The sequence below is a fragment of the Neopelma chrysocephalum genome, unplaced genomic scaffold, assembly GCF_003984885.1.
Source record: "Neopelma chrysocephalum unplaced genomic scaffold, ASM398488v2 Primary Assembly neopelma1_44, whole genome shotgun sequence".
In the NCBI taxonomy this organism is placed as follows: Eukaryota; Metazoa; Chordata; class Aves; order Passeriformes; family Pipridae; genus Neopelma; species Neopelma chrysocephalum.
In genome coordinates, this window is record NW_020897703.1 from 20,198,951 (window position 1) to 20,224,276 (window position 25,326).

The 25,326-nt window shown below is 47.8% G+C and overlaps 1 protein-coding gene across 1 annotated transcript in view; it reads left to right on the forward strand.

Annotated features, from left to right (window-relative positions):
• MARCH4 (membrane associated ring-CH-type finger 4) overlaps nucleotides 1-25,326 on the forward strand; it is a 103,581-nt gene that overhangs the window by 55,183 nt on the left and 23,072 nt on the right. The window contains exons 3-4 of the mRNA XM_027678890.1: nucleotides 13,988-14,143; nucleotides 23,111-23,303. Of these exons, the coding sequence (XP_027534691.1) occupies nucleotides 13,988-14,143; nucleotides 23,111-23,303 (349 nt within the window). The remainder of the gene's footprint in view (nucleotides 1-13,987; nucleotides 14,144-23,110; nucleotides 23,304-25,326) is intronic.

Here is a 25,326-nt window from a genome sequence, read left to right on the forward strand (position 1 = left end):
GAAAGCCACGTTTAATAATTTTCTCTTCAACAGTCTTAATTTTTTCAAGAAGTTTAAGCCCTTGACACATGCAGATTAATGAAGTCTACAGCTGTCCATGTGTGGTGGATAAGAGTCATTACCCTGAGACATAGAGCAAGGATCCCAACTGGATAATCCAACAGTGTGTCATCAGCAGAGCTGTAGGGGGGAGAGCTGGGGGCAAGGCCCATTCTGCCCCTGCCAATCCCAGACGGTTGTGCTTCCCATCACGCTGCAGCCCAGGAGGAGTGTCTGCAGCTGCTGCAGGTATTTCCCATTCCTGGAGCATCGCTTTGAGGGGTGATAGCTGGGTAATGAGTTTCTTTAGTCTTGCTTGAATGACTTCAGCTCTGCAGACACAACTTCTCAGCGTTTGACACCAAAGAGCAGATGAGTAGCTGATTACACAGTTAGTGGGACTTCTTCCAGGTAACTCACGTGTGTGGATAGTGATAATTTCTGTGCTCGTCTCTACCAACCCCAGTTTTGCAAAGGCAAGGAAAAAAAAAACAGAGCTTTCAAAAACCTCTTAAAATCTTTCTGGCATAACAAAGCCCAGGAGCGCTGCACTAAAAGAACTCAGCTCTTGGGACTTCCGACCCTGTCTCCTTTCTACCTGTGACACCCAGGGCAAAGCAATGAGAAAAGCAGCCCTCTTTCCTCTTCTCTCTTCAGTGACCCTCTTCCATTCCAGCTGCTTTCAGCATGAACAGTAGTGAAGAAGTAACTAATCCTGGCAGAATACAGCAGGTCACTGGCAGGGAAGCAGTCTGGGCATTTTCATGTTTTTCCTAGCTTGGTGCACCAGGAAATGGAGTAGAGCAGCTGGGTGGATGCAAGGGACAATCAATCCCATCCCAAAAGCTGAATGCAGGTTAGAAAGACAATAAAACCTCCTTCACTGGAGCTCAGCAACAGGTACTTGACCCTTCCTCTGTGAAAGCACAACTTGCTGAGGGAACTGTAAGTTGTTACAGAGAAGATGTGTTGCAGGAAGACAGCCTACCCTCTAGCTACAGGGGGATGCTGGAAGACTTGTCACAGCCCAGTCTGACTGGGCATAGTTCACTGAATTAAACTAATCCAGGTGCGGTAGGAGGAACCTTACATGGCAGAAACAGGTTCTGTATCTGATACAGCAAATCCCTTGTGTAGTGAGCAGGAGAACCAATTTGACAAAGCACAATAAAGACCAACAACAGAGAGGTAATAATTTATATTTCAATAGGGCATCTTTCGTGCTGAGGGATACAAATTATTTGGCCACTGTTTGAAATTCAGCCACCTCCGGAGTGGAACACAGCCATGCATAGCATCTGACATTGCCTCAGTGTTGATGTATTTGTTAATATGTAAATTGCCAATCAGTATATCTTCAAAAGGTTATTGTAGAGCCAGATAATAAATCATCCTGTGTAATGCTTAATATCTTTATACTGACAGTGCTGAAACCTCAAAGCCTTGGCATTGTTTATATATACACATCTCTGTGAGTGTATTTCACTTTTATGCACACAATAAACCTGATCTTCTCCTTGTGCAAAAGGAAGACTGAAAAAAAAAGAAAATGGCCTCTATAGGCCACTTGACTGATGTTACGGCAATTCTTACATTTATATCTACCTTCTCTCCTCTGTTTCATAGTCTGTCTGGGAAAGGGAAAGCTGGATTCTCCATCTGAAGTAGGAAAACACAACCAGGCTTTTCACCAGGAGGTGTATGGATTCATGCAGCTTTGCATACAGGAGGCCTTTGGCCAGGGCAGCATTGAAAAAACATAATTAATGTTGTGCAGCTTCCCCTGGGGGCATTGTGGCCAATGCCACTGGTACCTTCAGCTCTATCCTATTGAGCTGCTCTTGACTGGAAAGTTGTCACGCGAGGCAAAGGGATTTGGGGATTAAGCTGCCTGTTCTCTTTTCCCACAGTTTATTTTTGCTGCTCTTCAGCTAAGTGGGCCTATGAGTTTATGAGCTCTGGACCACGCTCCTGCAGTCACGGGGAAGATGGTGCTGAGAGTCAGCAAGAGCGTGCCCACCCACCTCCTAATCCCAGCCTTTCCCCAGGGGACTTCACCTGCTTTCCCAGCACTTGGGATGCTTTGAAAATCGAATGCAAGCAAAAGGGCTTGTCATGGCCAAGTGGTGTGAGACCCCCTGCTTTTATCCTCTCTCTTAATCCCATCACTTACTCTGGCTGCTCCATGTTGCCACTTGCTCTTCCATCTCACAGCCCCCTGACTTCCCCCAGGGTGACCTTGAGCTGCCAGCCTTGCAGACACTCCCCACCCCAGCCCCATGAGTACTTCCCTAGATCCCACTGGAGAATTGTTACTGACGGTTTGGCATGTTGTGGTCCGGAGCGGCATCCATCATCTCTGCATGAGTGCATCCTGGAGGCAGCTGCTCTGCTGCCACTGGCAGGCACCTCCTGAAGAAACACTTTATATTTATGTCTGGTTTTTAGCTCACTGCCAGTAAAGGCAGTTCAGCCTCACTCCGTCGCTGCATCATTTCCAATGGAGGTGCCTCTGCCTCCAGTGCACGCTTTGCCAGCAAGCATTTTGACTTTTTGCCAAATATTTAAGTGACCTTATGGCAGGATTGGAAGGCAAGGCTCTGAAGCTCCACCTCCCCATGGTCACTGTGGGCCTCTATTCTCTCTTCTGCTGCCTCCTTCATGTATTTTTGCTCAGTATCTCTGCTTGCAAGGTTGCCTGAGACATTAAAAAGAAATGCCTTCACCATTAAGACAATGTGTAGTAATAAGGAACTTGATCTCACACAAATTGGGATGTTCTGAGAACCATTTTAATTTCTGCTAATCGGTAGATGAAAAATGAATTACTTCAGATGTCATGTCCTATTGCACGAGTCTTGTAATGTTTAGAAAAGCCATAACAGAGTTACCCAGTAATTGAAGGGCTCTACATGAGTGAACTTTGTAATTGCATATTCTTCTCCTTGAGTCTGGGAGGCAGAAAGGAAAAGCAGATCAGGCCACGTCTTAATGAAACAGCTCAGTCCTGCAGTGCTAGCGAAGCTAAAAGTAAACAAACCACACTCATTATTTTGTGTTGCGGCTCCTTGGCCCTGCGGCAGCCGTGTGTGTGTTGTGCTGTCTCCCACCTTACTTCTGCTTTCAGCCCTCTTCCCAGCTGTCCTCAGCCCCAGGGGCAGCCTTCACCCCAGGTGCACCCAAGGCCAACAGCTGCCCCCATTCGAGTACTACCTCACACCACAGGAGACACAATCAGCCTTGGAGACAGATATGGCTTTGGAGGGTTTCCATCTCTGAGCTGCCAGTCCTGACCAGCCCAGACGGAGCAGGAAAAGCTCCTGCATAACCATTCCCATCCAGACCAGTTGGGACAGTTCCTCCTGTCACATCCTCATCTCCACTCCCAGCTGGGAAATGCTGCCCTTGAGTGCTGGAGATGTGCTCTGCACTTCCGTTCACACCTTAATATTGGCTTCCATGTATTGAATGCATTCCCAGCTCCCCCAGTTCCCCACCCACCTGCCCTCAGTCATGGCTGGGGCTCACTTGAGGGTTCTATGGCAAATGAGAACCCTCAAATCCTGTGCTATTGTCATTTTCCACTCCCCTCCATTGATGAGCTGATGGTACCAGCATGAAGCAGCTCTTTAGTGCAGGTGCTGCACTTTTGGAAGGAGTATCTCATTGCTGTAAGGCTGCCAACAGCACCTGGCCGTTTTCTCATTTGTGAAGAAAGCAGGAAGATGAGGCAAATATTACAGAGTAAAGATTTTCTCGCCTCTAATGTTGAGGGGTTTTTCAGCTTTCTCAGAGAAAGAAAAGAAAAAAGAGAAAAAAAGCCTATTGCTCTGTTTGTTTCACTGTCTTTAAAAGTGGGATCTATCATCTGGAGAGTCAAACCAGCATCCTTTTCTGTGGATTTTCCATGGCTGCTCCTCAGCGGCCGATGGCATAATGTTTTCTGAAATGGCCATTAGCTGAGTATCTTTATGAAGAGCTTCCCAGGGAAGTAGCTGCAAAGTTCAATTTGCTGAATTATGAGTACATCTCGGATAAGAATTGCATTATATGGTACTTGCACGCTGAAAGCTTTAACTTTATACTTTGAACTTCTAAAATACACATTGATGGATCTGATCAGGACTGAAGAAGTAGAAAGGTAAAGGTCCCCAAGGATTAGAGATAATAAGGAATAATTGCTGTCTTTTTTTTCCCATGGAAAAAAAAAGTATGTTTAAAAGAATTCTGTTTAGCTGGGGATTTTTCTAGCAAAAAAGCCATTTGTAGCAAAAAAAAAAAAATTAATGGAAAACCTTTTTAATTGGTTGAAAATTTACTGCAACAAGCCATAACATAAGGGTACTTGATTTGTGCTGAAGAGTTGTTTGGCTTCATGGTGTTGCATCAGATTTATCCCAGCATCCTAGGGGGCAAAATTGAGCTCACTCTTGTATCTCACACAGGATAAATCTAAGTATTGTCTGAAATACTTTAAATTTAATTAAGAAGAGCCAGAGTGAAACAATAGTGGATTTCTCTTTCAGAAGTAACTAGATTGTTCTAGCTCATGAAATGGATGGGATCTACAGTAAGTCTCCAGAAGTTTAAAGCCTCAGTACTTCTGATGAAAGCCCAAGAGCTACAGACTAGGACATTTCTTCTCTAGGATGCTGAAACAGCTTCACTCTGTATTCAGGACAAGTCTGGAGCTGAACTCACTCCAACACCCAAGTGCTCAGGGATATTCGTGTATCTTGATTTCACATGCGCAGCACTGTGATTTCTATGCACTGAAGGCTCTTCACTTAATCGGTGCTATTATCACACCTGATGAGGCACAGCAGGTGATATTTGAGATGCTTACCTTTTGATTCCTTGCAACTGAGCAACATTTAGTAAGAATTACTTAAATCAGCTAATCAAAAACATGTTCAATGACATTAGGATAAAGTGGGCTGTAGAACACCTAAGTGAAGTTGTTCTTCTTGTGGAAATCCGTCTGTAGAGAGAAAAGCAAATAAATACCAGCATGATCTATATATTGTAAGCTCTCTACTCCTTGGGCTATTGATATCTAATTCCTGAAAATCCTTTCTTATTCCATATTTCAGGTAAGGTTTGGCTTTGCTCTAGTGGGACAGGTTTTCACAAATGTTTCCTACTCATACTTTGGTGGCATAGCCAAGACTGGCCAAGAGCCTGTGTGATAGGTGCCAAAGCAAGGGCTTTGGTACAGCTGGGCTGTAGCTGGGCTCTGTGAACACCTCTGTGTGCAACCGGGACAGCCTGGTGTCTGTCTTTCCGTGCCAGGAAAATGGGACAGTGGGGCCATTTGCAGGTGGATTTTGATGGTGTTGCACGTAGGCAGTGGTGTGGGCCTTTCCAACATTGATCCACCAGTTCCTGTTTCTGTTGAATAGGTTTATATTGAACCCCTTAACAAGGATGTTCTCCAACTTCAGGAAATCAATGTCCATGGAGTTTGGCTACCCAAAAGAGAGCTGATGTTGAAATGACAAGCTGGCGGAGCTCTAAAGGTGCAAAGTTTGAAGCTTGGTTCAGTGGGCAGAGCAGGGGACAATTCACCTCCAACCTCATGTCACCTCCATCTCTGGAAGCTGGGCAAGCTCCTCCTATCTGTGTGGAGGGGACCACAACACTTTGTGCTGCTTTGTCCCCCTTTGTGAGGGACTGATTGGGTACAGGTGCAGCAGAGAGACCTGGCTAAACTGCCTGGACTCGGCAAACTGAGGGCTTCCATTTTGATGAGAAATAAAGCAGGGAACACCACTGGCACGAACAGCTAGAGAAAAACACCTGTGGGAAGTCAGGGCTGGTGCTTTCTCCTCTCTGAAGTTATAGAGCCCTTGTGCTGCATTGCACAGTGTAGAGCAGCCCAGCCTGACAGGCACAGGGCAGGGTCAGTACCAGCTTCTTCATCATGGGTTCGGTGGTGTCAGCATGGCCTGTGTTTGCTGAGGAAAACGGATTTGCTCTGAGGACTGATTTGTTGTGATTTGCTCTGAGGAAAACTGATGGATTGGAACTCCTGTTTAGAGGAATCTCCTCTGAGAAGGGCCCATCTGTTGGCAAGACCTGCACACAGAGATGGAGCTGAGCTTTCCTCTCGGTTAAAGGGACCCTTAGGAACTGTCCTTCCCTCTCATTTCCCCAGCAGTGGCTGTCCCAGGTGAGAACTAATCCCCTTTCCATGCTGTCTCCCTTTCTCAGCCAAGCGGGACTTACATTTCGCTGGCCTGAAACCAGGTGTTAAAATACTCCATAGCTCATCAAACAAAAAATCATCTGTGATTCTCTGTTTCTCACAAAAAAGCATGCTTTCTGCTTCTTTAAAGTACTTTCCTTTAAAGGAAATTGGTGTTAAGCTATGAGACACCTGGTCCTTCCTGAAAAACCTCCTTTTGGCCTTTATCAGTGGTGGCAGGGAAGCACCCAGAGCAGTTGGATGGTGCCATTCTGTGGGCAAACACATGGGCAAGTTACTGTCAGATAAATATTGAAATAGCCCTAGCCTAGATTAAATCCTTTTTTTCCTTTTTATGGTGGGAAGGGATAGGGTCATGTCCAAATATTTTACGTTAAACTCTGCAGCTTTCCTGTTTTCTGTTACCAAGGCATTGCATAAATGCGCTCCAGCTCCCTGACAGTTCACATTAAGCTCGGTGGAGCTGCGTTCAATCACCTTCCCTTGGAAATCAGGGAAGGAGCGAGGGCAAAGCCATGCAGCAGAGCCACTACTCCAGGCTGCTCCAAGGATGAGTCACCACAGCAAAGGTTCCTGTCAGGGGGAGCCAGAGCTGCCACTCTCTAATGCGCTGGGCTTTCTGCACCCAGGACTTCTCAAGCCTCTTCCTCCTTCTTTCTTTTCTTCATGAGTTTTTATTCCTTGTCTTCATTTCTCTCACCCGCCTTCCTGCCCTGCAGAACTCTTTAAGGTTTTAGCAATTAAGGGAGGAAAAGAAACCATCTTTTCTGCTCCCTGGTGGAGCTGAGAGCTGATATGTGTACAGAGGAAATCCATCCCTGCTCCTGCCCAGCTGAGTCTGTGGCACCATTGCTTACACTGCGGGAAAGGTGGAATGCAGAGATTGCTCTCGGGCTTTTCTGACATGACACCCATCCCTATTCATAAGCAGTGGGCATCCCACGGGCGCACATGGACAGAGCTGTGAGGGGTCTTGCTTTTGAACACCCTGCTCAGAGGTGTCAGAGCAGGAGCAGAGCAATTTGATAAAGAGGGCAACCAATGTCGTGGTGCAGCTCAGGGCTCTCTTGGGACTTTACTGTTTCTGCTGACCAGGGCACAGCCCTGGGATGGGATCAGTCACATGCCTCTCCCCCAAATCCCTGCACTGTTGTGGGGCATGAGAGCAGAGGAGTTTCACCCTCTGCCTGCCTTCAATGCAGCTGAGACTCTTGAGTCATCTGCTTGAACCGAAAAAACGTTGTTTGACTTAAAACATGGGCAGGCTTCACTGCTGCCCTGATGAGCAGCCAGATGAGGTGATGGTCCCTCAGCTTTGCAGTGACAGAGTCCCCAAGGGGAACAGTAATGCTTGGAAAAAGGAGTCTGCCTTCCCACTTCTCCATCCCACTCCCAAATTCTGAGCTGCCACCCCTGTCATTGTCTGTCTTAGCAGTGGTGACAGGCACAAAACACTGCAGACGGGAAGTAACAGAGATAACAAAATTTCCTTTGTCCATGGTAAAGCCAAAGGCTGTGAGGATCAGCTGCTAAGCTGGGAAGTCATGTCTCTTGTGGTAGCAGTAGGATGAGTTTTTCAGCAGGAGGCTGCAAGGCAGGTCCCACCCTGCCCTCCTCGCAGCTGTGGCTGCAACCTTTCATGTTTTCATCAGAGAGGTGCAGAAAGAGCCTGAGCAGTGTGGCAGCCTCGGCACTCCTCACAGGTGCTGCAGCAGCAGCCTCCGTGGGCGGAAAGGCAATTTGTGCTGTTTTTGGAGGACTGGGAGCTCTGCAGACATCATGGCTTTTCAGACAGGACTCACTCTGGAACAAACACTGGGTTTCAGCTCAGGACTGTGTGAGATATATCCCTCTCCTGACCAGCACCCACATTTCCAGACATCACCAAAATACTCTTGATGGTCCCAGAGGGCTGTGTGGTGGTTTTGCTGGGTGCATTAAAGCTGAGATGCTTATCTGCTTGCACCCAGCCTGTAGGCAGGGAGATGCCTGCATTTTGTTGCTGGAGTTCTCATCGCTCTGTCAGAGATAAGTGCCCCATTCACAGGGCTGCCAGAACAGCTAATATCATTAAAATTGCAGAAAACCATGAAAAAGCAGAGCTGTGCCCCCTACACCCATCTCAGAGCCCCCAGCCTGAAGTGTCCAGCTGTGACTGCTCACTTGTACTGCTGTAGGGATGAGGAGCCCCAGAGGGCAACCCACACCTCTACCAAGCTGAGGTCTGAAGAGATGTGGTCCTTCCCCAGGGAGCTGCCAGGCCAAGAGCCCACACCAAAGACTGCAACCAGGTAGCCACAGGCTTAATGCCACATCTGAGCAACATAAAGAATTGTCCAGAGCTGGATTTTTCTTCAGTCCTTTAAGGGGGTTCATCTTCTCTTGCTGCTGGGGTGGAGGTACTCATTGCACCACAGGGCACACAGATCTTGCCTGCAATGGGATAGTGCTGCCTCTGCATGACACAGGGATGCCCAGTCTTGCAGGGGAGCTGTGGGATGGGACAGTCCTGGTCACAGAGGTGGCAGAGTCCGGATGATTTCTTTTTATAATTACTCACATAGATTTTCATATTGGTTCTCCAGGTTTTAGGGTGCTGCCCAGTCAAGGGATCCCCCCAGGTGAGTCAAGAAAAGTCTCTCAGCCAATTGCTGCCAAAATGGAGATTGGGATTGGCACCCAGCTCTGCTGAGGGGCCTGGGGGGATGCCACCCTGCCACAGAGCCCCAAACATAACCATGTCCTGTGCTGTCCTGACACTACAGGAGACCTAAGTCTGCTCTTCTCTGGGTTCACACTCTGCATCAATCTCCTCCAGTGCTGGAGAATTTTATTATATATATATACATATACATGTATATATACATACACGCACACATACACATAGATACCTATTTCAAGTCCCTTGTTGTCTGTTGCTGGCTGGCACAGTGCTTGCACTCATGAGGGTACTCACGGGAAGCATTTGAGCTGGTGGTAGTAACATACATGTTTAATTTCAAAGGATGGAAGGGCAGCTCTTGTAACTGTGTGTGAAGATGGAGTGATCATTAGTAGATGTTTATTGAAGTTTACCAGCTCTGCAAAAATGAGTTTCTCTTTGCCATCGGACTTAATTTGTCGGTAATTATGTTCCTAATATAGAAATCATTTGGCATTTATTTGCCATAATAAAACTTCCCATTGCATTTAAATTCAATGTGAAGATTTAAGTATATTTAGGAGACACAGCTGAAGACCTGAAATTAGATATTCCTGGTTTCCTTTTCCAAACAAGACAAACTTAGATAAATGCTAGCAGTCAGATCCATGTGTGAAGATCTGTGAGCAGGAGCAGCTGCATGTGCATGCCCAGAGAGAGATGGTAGCCCTTGTCATATGGACAACTCCTTCAGCATCTTCTCATTGACCTGTCCATCACTGGGTGATGTTCATACTACTTTACACACCTAAGCAGGGAAAATGCACTGGGGAAGAAAAACTACAGGTCTTAAGATCACCATCAGCTATCTTGGTTTTCTGTACAGCTTGCACTGACTTTCAAAATGTTTGCTTTAATGGTTGTGGTAGCAGGATGTTGATAACTGGGCTGTTTCCAGCTGAGCTGGTGCTTAGGAGCAACCCAGGCTGCAGACGTAGGTCAGCACAGCTGGAGCTGGGCCAGCCCAGAAGGCCACATCCTGGCCTGGTTACACCATTGTCCCCAGCCCTGCTGTGTTTAAAGGAGACTGGATGGGCAAATTTGCTATACTTAATTGCAGTTAAAAGACCAGGCCCAGGAAACACATCTCATGTCTGCCTGCTGGTGGGTGAGCAGCTGCAGCTGTGGTAGCAATGTGTGGGTGGTCTCTCAGCACTGATAAATGACAAATAAAATGGCCAGGTGAAACACTGCCACCAGCACTCCACAGGGGTGACGCTGCTCCTGACGTGGTTATTTTTCCCCTGGATATACTGAGCACCAGAAGCATGCACTGGTGATAATTTTTTTTCCATCCTTTCTCAGCACTCCTCCCAGTAGGCTTAAAATAGCAGTGGCCAGATAATCATTAACCACTTTGATGTACTGCAATGGGTACAGATTGGGAATTCAGAAGGAGAGGATAAAGCTGGAACAGACCTGCACTCCTGGTTCATCTCCAGCAGTATTGTCCTCCTCAGGGTAAAGCCAGTTCAGCCTGGCCTTGCCCTTACTGCTCCTAGAGATGAGCTCCCATTAAAGCCAGAAATAGGAAACAATATTATATATAATTGCTTATTATATTACTCTCCCCAGAGGTCGGGAAGAGTATTTCCTGCATATGTTGAGATGGTTATGGCTGAAGCCAGACCACCCTTCACTTTTTCTTAACTCTGGGTTTTTTTTCTGATTTAGACTTGGATAACAGCAAAAAAAAAACCAGTCAGGTGCCCTAAATCCAAAGCGCACTTGCTTGTTTCAGAAGAACAAGATGGTACTGAGCAAGCTGAGGAGGAAGCTTGCAGCTGGGGAGCATTTCTCCACCAGTTGCTGACAAAGAAGAAGTGCTGCTTAGGCTCATCCCAGTGATGAGATGCAACTCTACAAAGCAAAATTGCAAAAATAAGTGTTGTGAAATAGGAAATAGACCCTTCAAAGGGTCTTTGGAGAGCAGTCCCCAAAGGGAATTGATGGGATGCTGCTGTTTGAGCACTGGAGAATATGTTATGCAGAGCCATCTTCTACAAACCTGCAGAAACAGGCATGGGGATTTAATTTCCATCTCTGATTGCTGTGATCTGCATCTCACTTTAGGCTTGCTTTTATGTTTGTGTAGCTTTTAGCAGCAGAACTCTCTGTGCAGCGAATCCTTCCTGTGTATCACAGCCAATGGTCTGTTCCTGAGCTCTCTGTACAGCCAGCAATGAGACTCCTCCTCCTTTGCTGTACAAAGGATTTATTCCTTTAATATGCCCCTGGTGTTTGTTTTTCTGCTGGTACAGGAGTGCATGTGCACGTGTGTGCATGTGGCAATGTTTTACAAATTCCTGCTGTGGACAGAATTGGGCTTCACAGTATGCAAAAATAGTTGTGCACCACATGCAAGGATATAATATTTCACACGGCTGGAGAAAATGTGATAGAGTTTTTGCTGGATTTGCAAAAATGAAGTAACTGGGGGATTCATCTCCACAGTTGAGTCCTGAGGTTACAGGAGCTGGCAGGACTGTCTAGGTTGGAGCATCCCAGTTAGGGAAGAGGGACTGGGTGCCCATGGAAGCGTAGGATGTCTGTGAACATCTCTTGACTCTGAAGAGATAAGCTCAGATTTCATAGATCAATTATTACAGAGCCCAAGAAGAAGGACTCGAGTCCAGGCTGCAGCTACAGTTTTTCTCCTCTGCCTTCACCTGGAGGTTGTTGCTCTTAGTTCCTGCTCCATTCTGCTCTGTTCTGATCCTCCATCACTGATGCCTCCAGCTGCTCGTTATACAAAACCCAGGTCCCGCACTTAACCACTTTGAGCCCTGCAGGAGACCCTGCTGTGCAGCGAGGTGGAAAGAAAGGCAGGGATGCTGCAGAGCTGGGAGGTTTCTGCGCTACCTCCTTGTTGCTGGGGATGCACTTGTATGCTGAGGAATTAAGCTGTTGAGAAAATAAGGCACCAGGGTCTGAGATGAGAAGGGTAGACCAGAGACACAGAGCAGGGGTCCTTGTACAAGGCTAGCTCTTGGTGTGGAAGAGATAGGCAAGCTGGGAATCAGAGTAGCTGTGCTAAGCTCTGATCCTTCCCCTTTTGCATCCTGTGTGGCAGTACGTGCCAATGCTGGCTCCTTACCACACTTGTGCTGTTCCAGCAAGATCCCAGTCTCAACAAAGGTCAGAAACATGCACAGCTGAACCTGAGCCCTCAAATTGGACCTCACATGGGGAGTTTGAATGCCAAATGGTCCTTCCCACGTGCTCCTTTCTCCCATCTAAATCCTTCTCTGCTTCCCTTCTTCTGGTTTGTCCTGTTCCCCCTTTCCAGGTGAAAAAGGTTCATGGACCCTGCAACCCTCCTTTGCGTCCCCTCCAGTGTGTAATGAAAACAAGTACCAAGTAGAGCTGAGGCTGGTTTTGTAACATAAGCAGTTATTTACAGTTTTGCTAAAATTTCATAGAAGACGACATTTCTAGGTCACCTAGCTGAAACAAATGAAACAATTAACATGTTTGCATTAGGTTTCATAAAAAGGGGTATCGCTTTGCCCAGTGTGGTGCTCAGTTCTGCAAGTCATGAGACCTGATGTAGTGACCTGGAAGCTGAGGTAGTTTCCCACCAAGGTTAGCAAGAGCAGGATCTGTTTCCTAATCCGAGGCAGTTGGAATGGGTGTCTTTTACCATATCCACCAATGTCCAAATCCAGGGTCAGTTGTCCCAGTGCTCCATCAGTGATAATGATGGGCTGATCTGTGGGTGTAAGAGCAGATATCATCTCCCCAACACTGAAAGTATGATGCCACCCTTCCCTGTCCCATAGATATTATTCTGTCTCTAAAAGCTTTTAAATCTTGAAGCACAGCTAAATACACTATTGGGGTCTCTACTTTGGCTTTTAAACACCAAGAGGTGAGGACTAAAATGTAATGGCTCTGTCCTTCCCTAAATAAAGTGATGGCAAAAACCTGTAAAATGAGCTCCTGAGCTTGTTTGCAGAGAGGAATTTAGTCCCATGGGGAACAGGAAAAAAGCAGATGGATCAGAATAATACTGGGTTTTCCTGGATACCTTATTTAAAGCTATGCCAGAAAAAAGTGAGCAAGCCAGGAGGTTCAGTGTTTTGGCCACCATTCATATATATCTCTTTTACAATCCAGGACACAATTTGTTCTCCATCTTGCTTGTTCCTAGGGTGCAAATAGCCAACCCTGTAGGCTATGCATTGGTATGACTGCCTGGAGGAAGTGGACAGAGGGGGAAGTGAAATTTGAGGACCTTTTCCTTGCTGGACTATGAGTATGCAAAAACCTGGACCCCAGGCACACACCTGCCACCCACGGTCAGATTTGTCCCTCCAGGTCTGGGAGCACTGGGAAGGAGAGTCTTCTGTCTAACACCGCAAACGCCCACTGCTTGCCAAGTCCTGGGAATTACCGCATGGCACTGGGCTCCCAGGAAGGAACAGCACCTCCACAGCTGGCACAAGCCAGCCTGCACAGAAATTCCAAGGGCTGCCACATCTGTGCTCACCCTCCTGCCTGCCTGGCCTTGAGGAAGCCGCCCTGGGCTGAGCGGGACTCCAGTCTGCAGCAGAGGCTGTCTCACAGCTATACCCACCACCAACCTCACTTTCTAAAACAGGTAGCAGAGAAACAGAAACCTGAGTAGTGAACCAATGATATCCAGTTGCCAGCAGAGCTGTGTTCGCTGGTTGTGGTCTATTGTGGGTCCTCTAGTGTCTAGTAAGAGTTGTGCTCATCTAGTTTTTCCTTCAGTGGTGAGTAGGCACTTCTAATCTACCCAGCTGTCTCTTCCCACAAAAAAATGTAAGACCCAAGTATTTGAGACCACTACATCCCTGTCAATCTCTGTTCACATCAGCCAAGCATTATTAGAGGGAAAATGAATGGAGGCAGCATGATTGCCTAAGCCAAACCAGATAAAAAGGAACAAAGATCAAATCGGTGGATGATGGAGCTTCTGCCGTGCCATGCTGTGCCACGTCGTGCTGTGCCGTGCCATGCCTGTGAGAGGAGGGGAGGAGGGGAGCCTTGCTGATGCTGTCTCTCTCTTTCAGGGGGAGTTGCTGAGCCCGTGTCGATGCGATGGATCGGTGAAGTGCACGCACCAGCCATGTCTGATCAAATGGATTAGCGAGAGAGGCTGCTGGAGCTGTGAGCTGTGTTACTACAAATATCACGTCATTGCCATAAGCACAAAGAACCCTCTGCAGGTAAAGGTACTAGAGACATTTCAAAGTCTATTTATTCTTGTTTCAGTTTTTGTTTCTGGGAGCAAGTGGATTTTACCTGTGTGGGTTTTCCTTACCTGTGCATAGGGATTCATATCTCTGAGACACTTAGAAAGAGTCGTCGGGGCTGGTTCAAAGAGGCCCCATGTTCTGCTCAGTGGTTCCAGGGGAATCCTTCAGGAGTCAGCTTTTTTTTGTCCTTGGCAATTCTTACATTCACTTGCCTTTTGTTGAAAATTCCAGTGTGACCATGATAGTGCTGTAACCCCCGCAGCCATTCCAATGTGAAGACCCCTGTCTCCAGGGGCAGAGCCATTATGGGATTTGCTGCAACAGAGGACACAGTCTGTGACAGTGACAGAGCAGTATGATGAGACTCCACTTGTCTATAGTTGTTCCATCAACCTTGATCTCCTCCTGCTGAGACTCCTCTCTGCTGGCATGAGGGATGGAGGAGGCAGATGGAGGGTTCTTACAATTCTCCTGTTGCCACCTTTTTCACTTTACTGCTCTCCCATGATTGTGGCATGGCACAAGAGGTATTGACTCTGATACTCTGGTCTTTCCAAGCCTTACTCTTGGTGGGCTTTTGCAGATGTGCACACAACCGGTAAAGCACATCTTGATGTAAGTGGCTGTGAAAATCATCCGAGGACCCACCTTCTTTCTCTTCTGAGTTCAAAAGCATTGTGGTTTAATAGGCCCCACTGCAAACTGGTAATTTAAAATCAAGATTCAGAAGGGGAAAACTGTGTGACTATTAAAAGTGGGATAAGTTATCCTTAATAGCTATTGATTTATTGTGTGAGCAACACCTGAAGATGGATTAATTGCTGCATGCCTTTGCTGAGCACCATTAATGCCTCAGAGGTAAGGAAGCACATCACATCCAGGCACTACTGCTTAATCAGCATCATCTGGACTGGAGAGACATTACAGTGGTTAAGAGACCAGGGTGATGTCTGTAGGGATGTCAGTCTGTACAGTTCCTGGCTCTCTGCAGGTCATTCTCTACCAGGAGGCAAGGATGGTCCCTGGTTGTACAGGGTTGAGGGGGAATGCAAACTCCTGCTCTCTCCTTCAAACTGTGGCCTCTGTGTGTCTTTTTCCAGGCCTAAGGTCACTAACTACAGTGAGGAAACAGGGACAACCCTTTAGGACTTCAGACTTAAGTGAAATAGGGAAACTAGGAGAGCATCATGGGTAAGATTTGCTGTTGGAAAGGAAAAAGCCTGCGTGGTCTCTGAGAGTCCCTACAGCTTCTGATTCAATTTTCCGTGAGCCCCGGTCTGGAGATATCAGTAGTTTAATGCCAAGCCTCAGACCCAGAGTTTCAATTTTTTGGCCCTAGTAACTCAGAACAGATTGAAACACAGGAGGAGGGATGTGGACAAAGCAGCATTTGTTTATTTCTGAAAAGCTGCTCCTTGACTGCCCTAATGCTTCCTGTGTCTCAGTTCGATGATGTGATGTTGAGCAGCACTGAAGGTTTGTGGGTGCAGATTTGGGAGTGTGTGTGTTACTGCCTTTAGTGAATGACCTCCAAATGCTCTTCACTTTCAGGTTGTTTAGAGCAGTAGGTCATTGACTTTCTTCCCATTCCTCACTCAGCTAAAATTTGTTGGAGCTGTTCACAGACAAACTCACATCCCACATACACGTTTCAGAGCCTGTGTGAAGCATTGCTCTTTCTGGGCTCCCCTGTCAGAAGTGGCCTGATCTGCTGGCCTTTGCCACGAACACAAAAACTGAGTGGCAGGAACAACTGAGTTAGAGAGCTCAGCTCTGGAGAGCAAAGGTTCCAGAGGACTGTACAGATCCCAGCTTGGAGCCTTCGTGTTGCTGGCTTAGACTTCACGGCACTTCTCGCAGAAGCACTGGGAGATTTGAAGGGTGGGAAGAAGCAACTGGAGTGAAAAGCCTCTTGGTTCGGAATAAATGCAGCGTGTGTAGAGTTACAGCTGCGTGCCTGGATGCCTGTCTGGTGCCAGCACAAAAGCACTGCTGAGAAGCAGATGCTACACTAGCACTAGTTTCCAAGATGCTGTGTAAAGTGGCTGATCCACCAGGCCTGGACTTCCCATGAGGACTGAAGGCTTGGGCCCCCCATAACCCATCACTACACATGCCTTGTTCCTCAGTGGCTCTCACCATCTGGTGAGATGCCAGGAAAGGGAAGCAGAGAGGACACAGGAGCTGCAGTGCCCTGACACTGTGTCCTGTAACAACGTCAAAGCATGTGCAGGTGGGAAGAGCATCCTTTCTGCTCAGTCTTCACCCCACACGCGCATAACATGGGCCAGCTGGACATACAAGCATATCTCTAAGTAAAGCCTCAAAGTCCCTAACCTTTCTTCTCAGGGTCTGCTGGGACTTCTGCCCAGCTTTATTCTTACTAGAAATGTCTGAATTTCTCAAACACAGTTTTTGGAGCAGAAATGCTGTAAGAAGCCATGGTCATCTGTTTATTCCAGACCAACCATAATACAGGCAAGGACCCACAAACCTCACCTCCTTGTCAAATGAATACTGTTTGGGTGATGATGTGAGCCTGCCTGGATTCTAACCAACAACATGGCCTACCTATCCCTTGTGTCCTCTCATCTAATAGACTGCTGGAACACCAAACCCAGGCAGCTGGCAAGTCCGGGACTCCCTGAAGCATATCCAGTTGGTCTGAGCAGAGCAGCACATCCAACACCCACATATTCCCCAGGATCTGCATGTTTCTCTGCCCATTTTGATATCTGCACATTTTTTTGAGTGCTTAGGAGCACAGCATGGGCCAGATGTGTGTGGAGACCCATGGTGTGGGCAGAGAAGTTACAGTCGGGTTCATGCATAATTAACACAGACTCCTTCCAGCCTCCAGGCTATTATGATGTTTCATACCAGAGAGAGACCTTTAGTCTGGTATTTTGGCAGAATTACTCTCTATAAATTAACCCACTCCATCCCCTCTCCCTGGACTGCAGGCATTTAAGAGCAAAGGTCTTAAAGCAGCAACACTGCTGACCTGCTGAGACTGGGGGATTAAAGTTGTTAGACAACATGGCAGGTGTTCTGCCAAGCAGCAGTCAAACAGAAAATGAGCAAAAATATCCTACCAGCTGTGAGCAACTAGAAGATTCAGAGCTTTTGTCCATCCATCTATCCATCCATCCATCCATCCATTTTCTTGCTCTCCGGCCTTCCAGTCACCAAGACAGGAGTCATGGGCGTGGAGGCTTTAAATGTTCCTCTCTGATATTGAACAATAGTTATGCAAAGCCCATGATTTAAAAAAAACCCTGAAGACACAGGGTTTTAGAAGCATGTGACAGTACTGCCTGCACCCTGGTGCAGATACATAGTGGAATAGGTATCTGCCATGGAGTGGCTCTGCAGTGTATTTAATATATACAGATCCTTTGTAGTCGCTCCTGAGCCACATCCACTCTGATGCTCTATTTGCTTCTATTTAGCAAATAGAAAATCTGTTTGAACCAACCTTCCCAGACCTACAACTGTCTGCAGTCTTGGGGAGTTCAGCTGATTTACAGTTGGTATCGCTGACTCTTCCTGTATTGTGGACTGTTTCAGCTCCAAAGGTTCTCAGTTATCCAGTGCTGGGGTTGGGATCCGGTCTCCTCTGGCTCTATTTTGTCTGCGGTCGTGCACTGTTAAGAGCTGATGAGTGCTCTTATATGGCCTCCTCATCAGGACACTCACATCTGCGGTCACAGCGTGTTTGAACTTCACTCACCCTGAGGTCACAGGGTGTGTGAACTTCAGCCTGAGATCCTGAGCTAAAAAGCTCGAGGCAAGTTTACTGATGTCTCCTGTCTGTCCCATCCTGCTGAATCGGTTGTGCTGAGTGTGAGCTTTGCCTGGTCCCTGCTGAGCTTCAGCTGTAGCTTGCAAGCAACGGGTGCAATCACTGCAAGAGAGACTTCCTGACCTGTGCGTTGTAATGGGAACTTTCTAGTATATCGATGCTGAGTCTTACCAAATGCTCTGGCACATGGAAGAGAGGGGTTTTCATCACTGTACGTTTCCATTACGTGGCTCTACTGGACCGTCCCTCCTCCCTGTTGCCTTTCTAGTATCTGAATAAGCCACAGCATCTGTAAGTGTACAGCAGGGAGGCTATACCACAGACGTGGCATAGCTTTGCTTGGTGAATTTATAAAAAGAAAAGCCATCCTCCAAAAGATAATTGAGGAGGATGGCCAGGGCCTTGGGACAGCAGCAAGGGGAGAGCTAGACCTAAGCAGTGCTGGAAATGATCCTTTCTAACCTTCTAGGAAAAAGCTGTTCTTGCTTGTGACCCTAGGTCTGAGAATTAAATTGCTGACTAGCACAGGATGTTAATGATACGTATTAAGGGGACGTGTCAGATACAGCAATAAAAATAAACTGAACTGCCTGAGGCAGGCATGGGGGAGCTCTCAGGGGAGTGTAGGAAGGCTTTTCCAGCAAACAAGGCTTCTTTGCAAGCTGCTGCAGCAAGACATAGACATCTTATGCAGGCAATACCTGCCTTGAATCTATCAGTGCTGGTGCTTGGGAACCTTTGAAGACTACTGGTGCCAAAGAAAGAGAAATACAGTTCAGACCTTAAATATTATAGTAATGACATTATTCATCTGTGTTACATTAGCATTTGCAAGTTTTCACTCCAAGCCTCCAAGCAGAAGCACTGAAGCAAACAGGGAACCAGGTTTGTTCTAAGTACTACACGTAGATTATGAAACAGTGCAAGAGAATGAGTTACATGAGTGGCAGGCACTGGTCCCAGCTTGGACCCTGGCTAAGGTCATCAAAATGTCAGACCTGGACTCCTAAGAAACCCTTTCTGAGGCATCTGGGTTGCAGAGCTTTGCAATTTGGGCAAAATGGGGAAACTTGGGGAAATTGATGTAAGAGAGAATGGTGTATTGCACCTGCAGATGTGGGTGGTGTGCCAAAGCACTTGGCCAAGGGACGTGATAGCAGAGGACAGACAGCCAGCTCCAGACAGCTTCTTCAGAATGGGTTAGAGGGTTGGAGCCCTTTTTCCAGTGTGGATGGCAAACCATCACAGAGAGCTGCTTGGGCATGCTCTAAAGCCATTGCGAGCCTGGAGCTCACAAAGCTGCTCCTGTTATCCTGCAGAAGCCTTTAAAGCTTTCTGGTACCACCAAGTCCTTAGTTCTGCCCCATTCTGCCCTGGCAGAGCATCTGTAGAGCTTTCTACCTGCCTAAAGGTCACATCCCTGACTGACAACCTGGGTGAGCCGCTGGTTGTTAATGGTGCACTTCAGTGCAGCCCAGCAGCTACTGAGAACTCAACAGTCATTATCAGCTGAGGGAAGAAGGGCTCATCTTTAGGTCTCTCCCCACAAGGTTGGATTGCTTGACACTGTGATCTTGCTAGAGCTTGAACATTTGAGCTGGAGATTTGGAGGGAGGGGGCCGTGTATGCAGCCAGGCATTTAGACAAAGAGCTTTGCCGTTTTTAGATGTGCCAGTAAAGGGACTCCACAGTGTTGCAGAGACCTTTCTTTGCAGCTCTAGTGGTGACCTAAGGATTAACAGGGTCACCTGCTAAATCCCTGATCTGCTGGTCATAATGGCAGTGGAGAGGGGTTAAGAAAGAGGTGATTTTCTAAGGGCTGTTATGAAATCTGAAAGGTGCAGTACTGTGATTGAGGTGGACTCCCAAGGCCAGAAATGCAGGGGCACATCAAGCCCAGCTCCTGCAGCTGAAATTCATCTGCACATTCCACCTCTGAACAGCTCTTGGACCCTTCTGTGTGTGCACTCACTGGGTAACAGGCTTTATCTTCTGTCTCACCCCTTTTCTCCTCTCTGTGCAAAAACCTCATACCCTAAGTTGTGTAGCAAAATGAATTATAAGATGAGAAATAATTACTCTGGTTATTGGTGGCTCAAGCTAGATGTGGGATGCTAAATTGCAGTTCTTGGGGTTGCCAGAGAAGAAATACAATACTTATTACTTTATTTTTTTCCTGGAAAATATTAAATTCTTCTGCAAGCTGGTTATTTTCCCCAGTGTTCAGCTCTGACCCATTTACCTCCTTGCCAGAGGGTAATCACACCCCAGTGCCATCTCCTGAACCGAGTCAGGACTGCTGCTGTGTGTGTCACTGTCACTTAGTGCCAGATGCAGGGGGAGAGCCTCCTGCCCCCTGGCACGGCTGACAGACTCCAGCCTCTTTATTATCACCACAGCAAACTTCCTGGCAGCCACTGCCAGCTGAGCAGTGTCAGGCAGTGTCCCTGCTGCTGCTCCAGCTTCTCTGTTCCCAGTTGAGAGGAGCAGGGTTTGAAGTTTGCACCCAGGTGTGACTTCTCTGTTCTCTGAGCCCCATCCCCTTTGACTGTGTATTTAATACTGCACCTAAGCCTCCCTTTCTCTGCAAAACAGTGGTGTTGCTTGTACATAGCTGCTAGTTGTTCTAGCAGTTCCTTCTTCTTTTTCTGTCTTTAATTGCTACCTTGGAAGGACCTGTTGCCACCACAGGCCTTGCAGTGTGCCAGACAGATGGTGAGGAGTCAGTCCATTACCTCCTTGAGAGAGAGAAATGATGCAGAATGATTTGGCTGGCACAGGCGCACGCGGGTCAGTGTGAGGGACCTGCAGGAAAGCCTTCGCACGCAGCACCAGCCTGTGCTCCCTCCACTCCCTTCCCCTCAGCATCAGCCAGTTATTGGATAGGGAGATGAGGTCTGGGGAAAGCTGCAGTGGTGAAAGTGCATCCCCACACACATATCCAAGCTCCCTTCCTGGCACATGCATTTAGTCCTGGAGCTCTGAGCTGATGGCACTGCAGATTTGTCCTGCATTGGCTTATAGTGCTGTTGAGAACAAAGCTGAAGAGCTGATAGGAGGAAGACATAGCTGCTGATCCCACCCTCAGAAACCAAATTTGGGGGCAATGGGTGCTAGGTGGCCTTTGCTCTGTTTTATGTCAGGAGAGGAGTTGCACAGCTGTGGCCTTTCTGTAGACTCCAGCACCCATGCACCTTGCCTTGACCCATTGGGACTGGTACCACCAAGCTTCCAGTCCTAAGAGGAGTCTGTTCACTACGTCAACATCTTAGTGGCACAAAGAGGCCACTTGTGTGGCTGGATTTGGTGGAGGCATGGAGCAGTTTGTGCTGTGGCAGAGTGGGAATGGGCTGTTGAAGGGATGGTTGAGTGTCCCCAGTATTTGGTGTTTGCCTTTGCTGGGCCAGCTGCTGGGGCAGATGATAGGAAGGGGACTGGGGCTAGCGAGCCCAGAGAGGGGATTGGGTTTAGCTGAACCCAGTCCTGCTTCAGCAGGGAACAAGCTCTCTCTCTGCTCAGCAGCTCTGTGGCCATTTACTCTGTGGCCAACTACGAAATGGCTGGTACCACCCACCTCACTGATGCTGCACATCCATGATAGACGATTTGAGGGCTGTCTGCCCTTGCAGGATGTAAGCCAAGGAGCAAGGCTGGCAGAGGCAGAGCAATCTCCTTCCAATTGCAGCCCACAGACCTCAGCCTCAGGCTGAAACTCTCATCCGTTCCTCTCCAAATCCAGCCCTTTTCGGAGGAGAGCATTCAGTTCAGGGGTCTGGTCTTTGGACTGGTAGCAATGCCATGCCTGCCTGTACCAGACAAGCCACCTCTTGTCCTTCTTGCACTTCAATCAGGGTTCAAAGTCCTCCCTACCTTGCAAAAAACATTCCTTATTCCTGACTGACCTGGGCATTAAAGAGTAACCCAGAAACTGAACTCCTTTTTACCCTGCAGAAGGATGGGACAAGCTTGATGGGTGACCCTGCTGTCCTAGGATATGTTTGACAATCATGCAGGGTGCTGAGGTCTCAGAAGAGCTGACGCTTCACGGGGACACTGGATTTGGGCAGAATCTAGGCTAAACATTTTCAGTTCCTCTGAATATTCTGTACCTGCAGGAGGTTGAAGTCCGTCTTTGTTTATCCTTCTGCCAGTCCCACTGCGATTTCAAGGGCATGTATCTCACAGCTAGAGGTGGCCTATATACTTGGATGCCAGGAGAGACTGTCTCTCCCCAGCCTGTTTACGTGCTTGATTTTTGATTTGAAGGAGAGGCTATGGACCATGTCCCCAAGTCTTGTTAAAGACACCAATTTCTGCTCTTGGTTTTATAGGGCAGTTTTCTCAGCAGTGTAAATCTGAGTGGGGAGGTTTTATGCTGGATGGCAGAGAGGAGTCCAGGCTTAGGATATTTATAATAGCTTGTACAAAGCTATTTGACATAGTGAATGGATTTGGGGGAGTTATTTCTATTTTTTCTTCTTCTGAGGAAGAAGCAATGACGTTTACCTTGGAATACAGCCTGAATTTGTCATCACCTAAAGGCAGGGTGTCCTGACCAGAGCAACTTGTGTTGTTTGCAGCAAGTTCTGTGGGATGTGCATTGACGCTGCAAGATCCTACCTAGGGCTGTGATCCTGTCAGATCTCACTAAGTGGCACAGAGCCAGCTCATGTGAGGCCTCTGAAAGAAAGCTTGGCTCTCTGAGATGCTTATGTACTAGGATGCCCTGGCTGAGGATGCTGTCTGGCCTCTATTTGAGGGAGCAACTGAACTTCCTGGTTTGTGATCACCATCACAGAACTACTGTCATGGGGATGTTATTTTTGGTGTCTCGCCCTTGTCTGTTGTGCCTCGCTCAAATCTCTATGCTTTACTGGTGAGATGCAGGATTCCTCTCCATTACCTCTTCATCAGTGCTGTCAGGAAACATGGGGCCATGTGCTGGTGAACAACTGCCATGCTCCATCCCAGGCGTGGACCAGGTAAAAACACCTATGCTTATAGGCGCTCTTTGAGATCTCCAAAACCACCACAATGATGTAAAACAGTGACGTGCCCCAAGTAACTAATGTCTTATCTTTTTTCCTTCCTCCCTCCCTCTTGTCCCCTCTCCCTGTTGCCTCCCGTTGCAGTGGCAGGCCATCTCTCTGACAGTCATTGAGAAGGTTCAGATAGCAGCGGCCATCCTGGGTTCCCTCTTCCTCATTGCCAGTATCTCGTGGCTCATCTGGTCGACCTTCAGTCCTTCAGCCAAATGGCAGCGCCAGGACCTGCTCTTCCAGATCTGCTATGGAATGTACGGCTTCATGGACATTGTCTGTATAGGTGGGTGATCGTGTCTCACAGCGCAGCCAAGGGCACCCACTTGCTCACCTGTGGAGAGGAGCAGATGGCATGGAGAGCCAGCCCATACAGCTTGGCTTGGATTGAGCATCCATGGCTTTTCCTCCTCTTTGCTTTTATGGCACCTTCTTTACTGTCCTCTCTCCTCTTCTGGGTGGCCCCAGAGTGTCTCCTTGGCTGGGATGGCAGAGGGACCTGCAGCAACCCCAGAGAGAAACAAATATCTCCTCAGACCAAAAAGTGGATGGGGAGGTCTGGGGGAAGCTGGGAAGTATAAGGCTTTAGAGAAACTCCTTTCTATCTGGAATAGCTAGTTTAGGGACTGCCCCGTGGTTGGGCATGGCAGGATCTCTCCACATGCAGCTCCTTGGCTCTCCAACCCATTCTCTCTGGCAGGCAGAGGTGGCAGCCCCTTCTTTGGTCCACCTTGGAACTGCAGGTTCCAACCAGGTCATGGACCAGCCTGGAGTACTTGTGAGGTTACTGGAACAGAGCAGCTCTGAGGATGAAGCTGTGTCACTCACAGTGCAAATGCCTGGAGGGAGAGCAGATGCTGGTAGCCTGGCCCCAGAAGTCTCCCTGGAAGCTCAGGCTTTAGCCCTAGTGCAGTTCTGCATGATGGGGGGACACAGCTGCCGGTACCTGAAACAGTTACTGAAACAGTCTGGTGAACACCAGCAACCTCCAAATGTGCTCCTGAGCAGTGTCCACCTGCACAGGCCACTAGGTAACATCAGTTCAAGTGACCCTGACAGGAAGCAAAAATGGGACCAGAGAGTTCTTCATGTCTGGGTCCTCCCATCACTGGTATAAAGGTGGAAGGAGCCATCTAAAACTAAGTGGGAAAAGGCAATGCTCTTGATTTGGTGGAAATGTGTGTGTTTGGATGGAGCCATTCCAGAGGGAAGGATCACAGCCACCAGTTCAGCCCTCAGGAGAAACAGGACAGAGCAGCAGTTGGTGAAATTTGGGTACAGAAGTAGAACAAACCCAGTGGCAGGGACAGAATTCTGGAGTGCACACCCTGGTATCTGGTTTCAAATGGCTCTTGGCTTCAGCAGCCTTCCAGCATGGGACTTGGGCCTTCCAAAACCAAGGACAATTCCTCCCACTGTTGCCACCACTGTGCTAGCAATGAGAGGTGAGCTTGGCCTGTAGAGATCGTCCTGCTCCTTCATGAGATGCCACAAATGGTGGCAAAGGGGCTGAAAGAGAGATGGGCAGCACCCACATGTTGGCTGAATAGCCACTGGTGATGTCCTCTTACTGGTGGAATCGAAGGTGGAAAAAAATTATCCCTACACACGTATGGTGTGCATTTGTTGGCAGAGGACAGAAGTGGAGAGCTCTGGCCTGGGCAGACATCAGTAACATGATTAACTGGCTTTGATAAAGCTTCAAGAGCTGAGGGGAACTGATTAGCTCATCTGTCAATAGGAGCTAAATCCTCCCACACAGCAGAGAATAAACCATGCCAGTCTTGAACTGAAGGGGAATCGGGAAGACAGATTCAGATTTGAGGTTCATTTTTTTATTTTTTCTGTTCATTTTTCTAAGGATCTGGCCTCTATTTCTCTTTTCCACCTTCTCAGAGGGAAAAATAAGCCCATTTGCATCTCCACCAATGTCACCATTAAACTTAATGCCCTAAGCTGGGAGCTTTGACTTTTTTCCACCCAAAGAACAAGCAGCCATCCCGTTCGCAAGATAATTTCAGTCGTGACTTGAGGCAGCCCCTTGTCTCATGTTCTTCCCTGCACAGCTGGGGTGCCAGGCATGCTGGCTTTCCCACAAACTCAAAAGCCAGTGGGAAGCATTACAGATGCAGTGAGTTAACATGTCTGTATGTGGGTTCTCTTGCCCAGCACTCAGAAACTACCCAGAGCTGGCTCCACTTGGGCTATGTGCAGCACGTCTGCCTGTGCTGCCAGGCAGCCCACCCATGCTCAACCAGAAGTGATGTTCTGGACCACGTGAGCCTGTGTATCCATTTCTGTACAAAAGC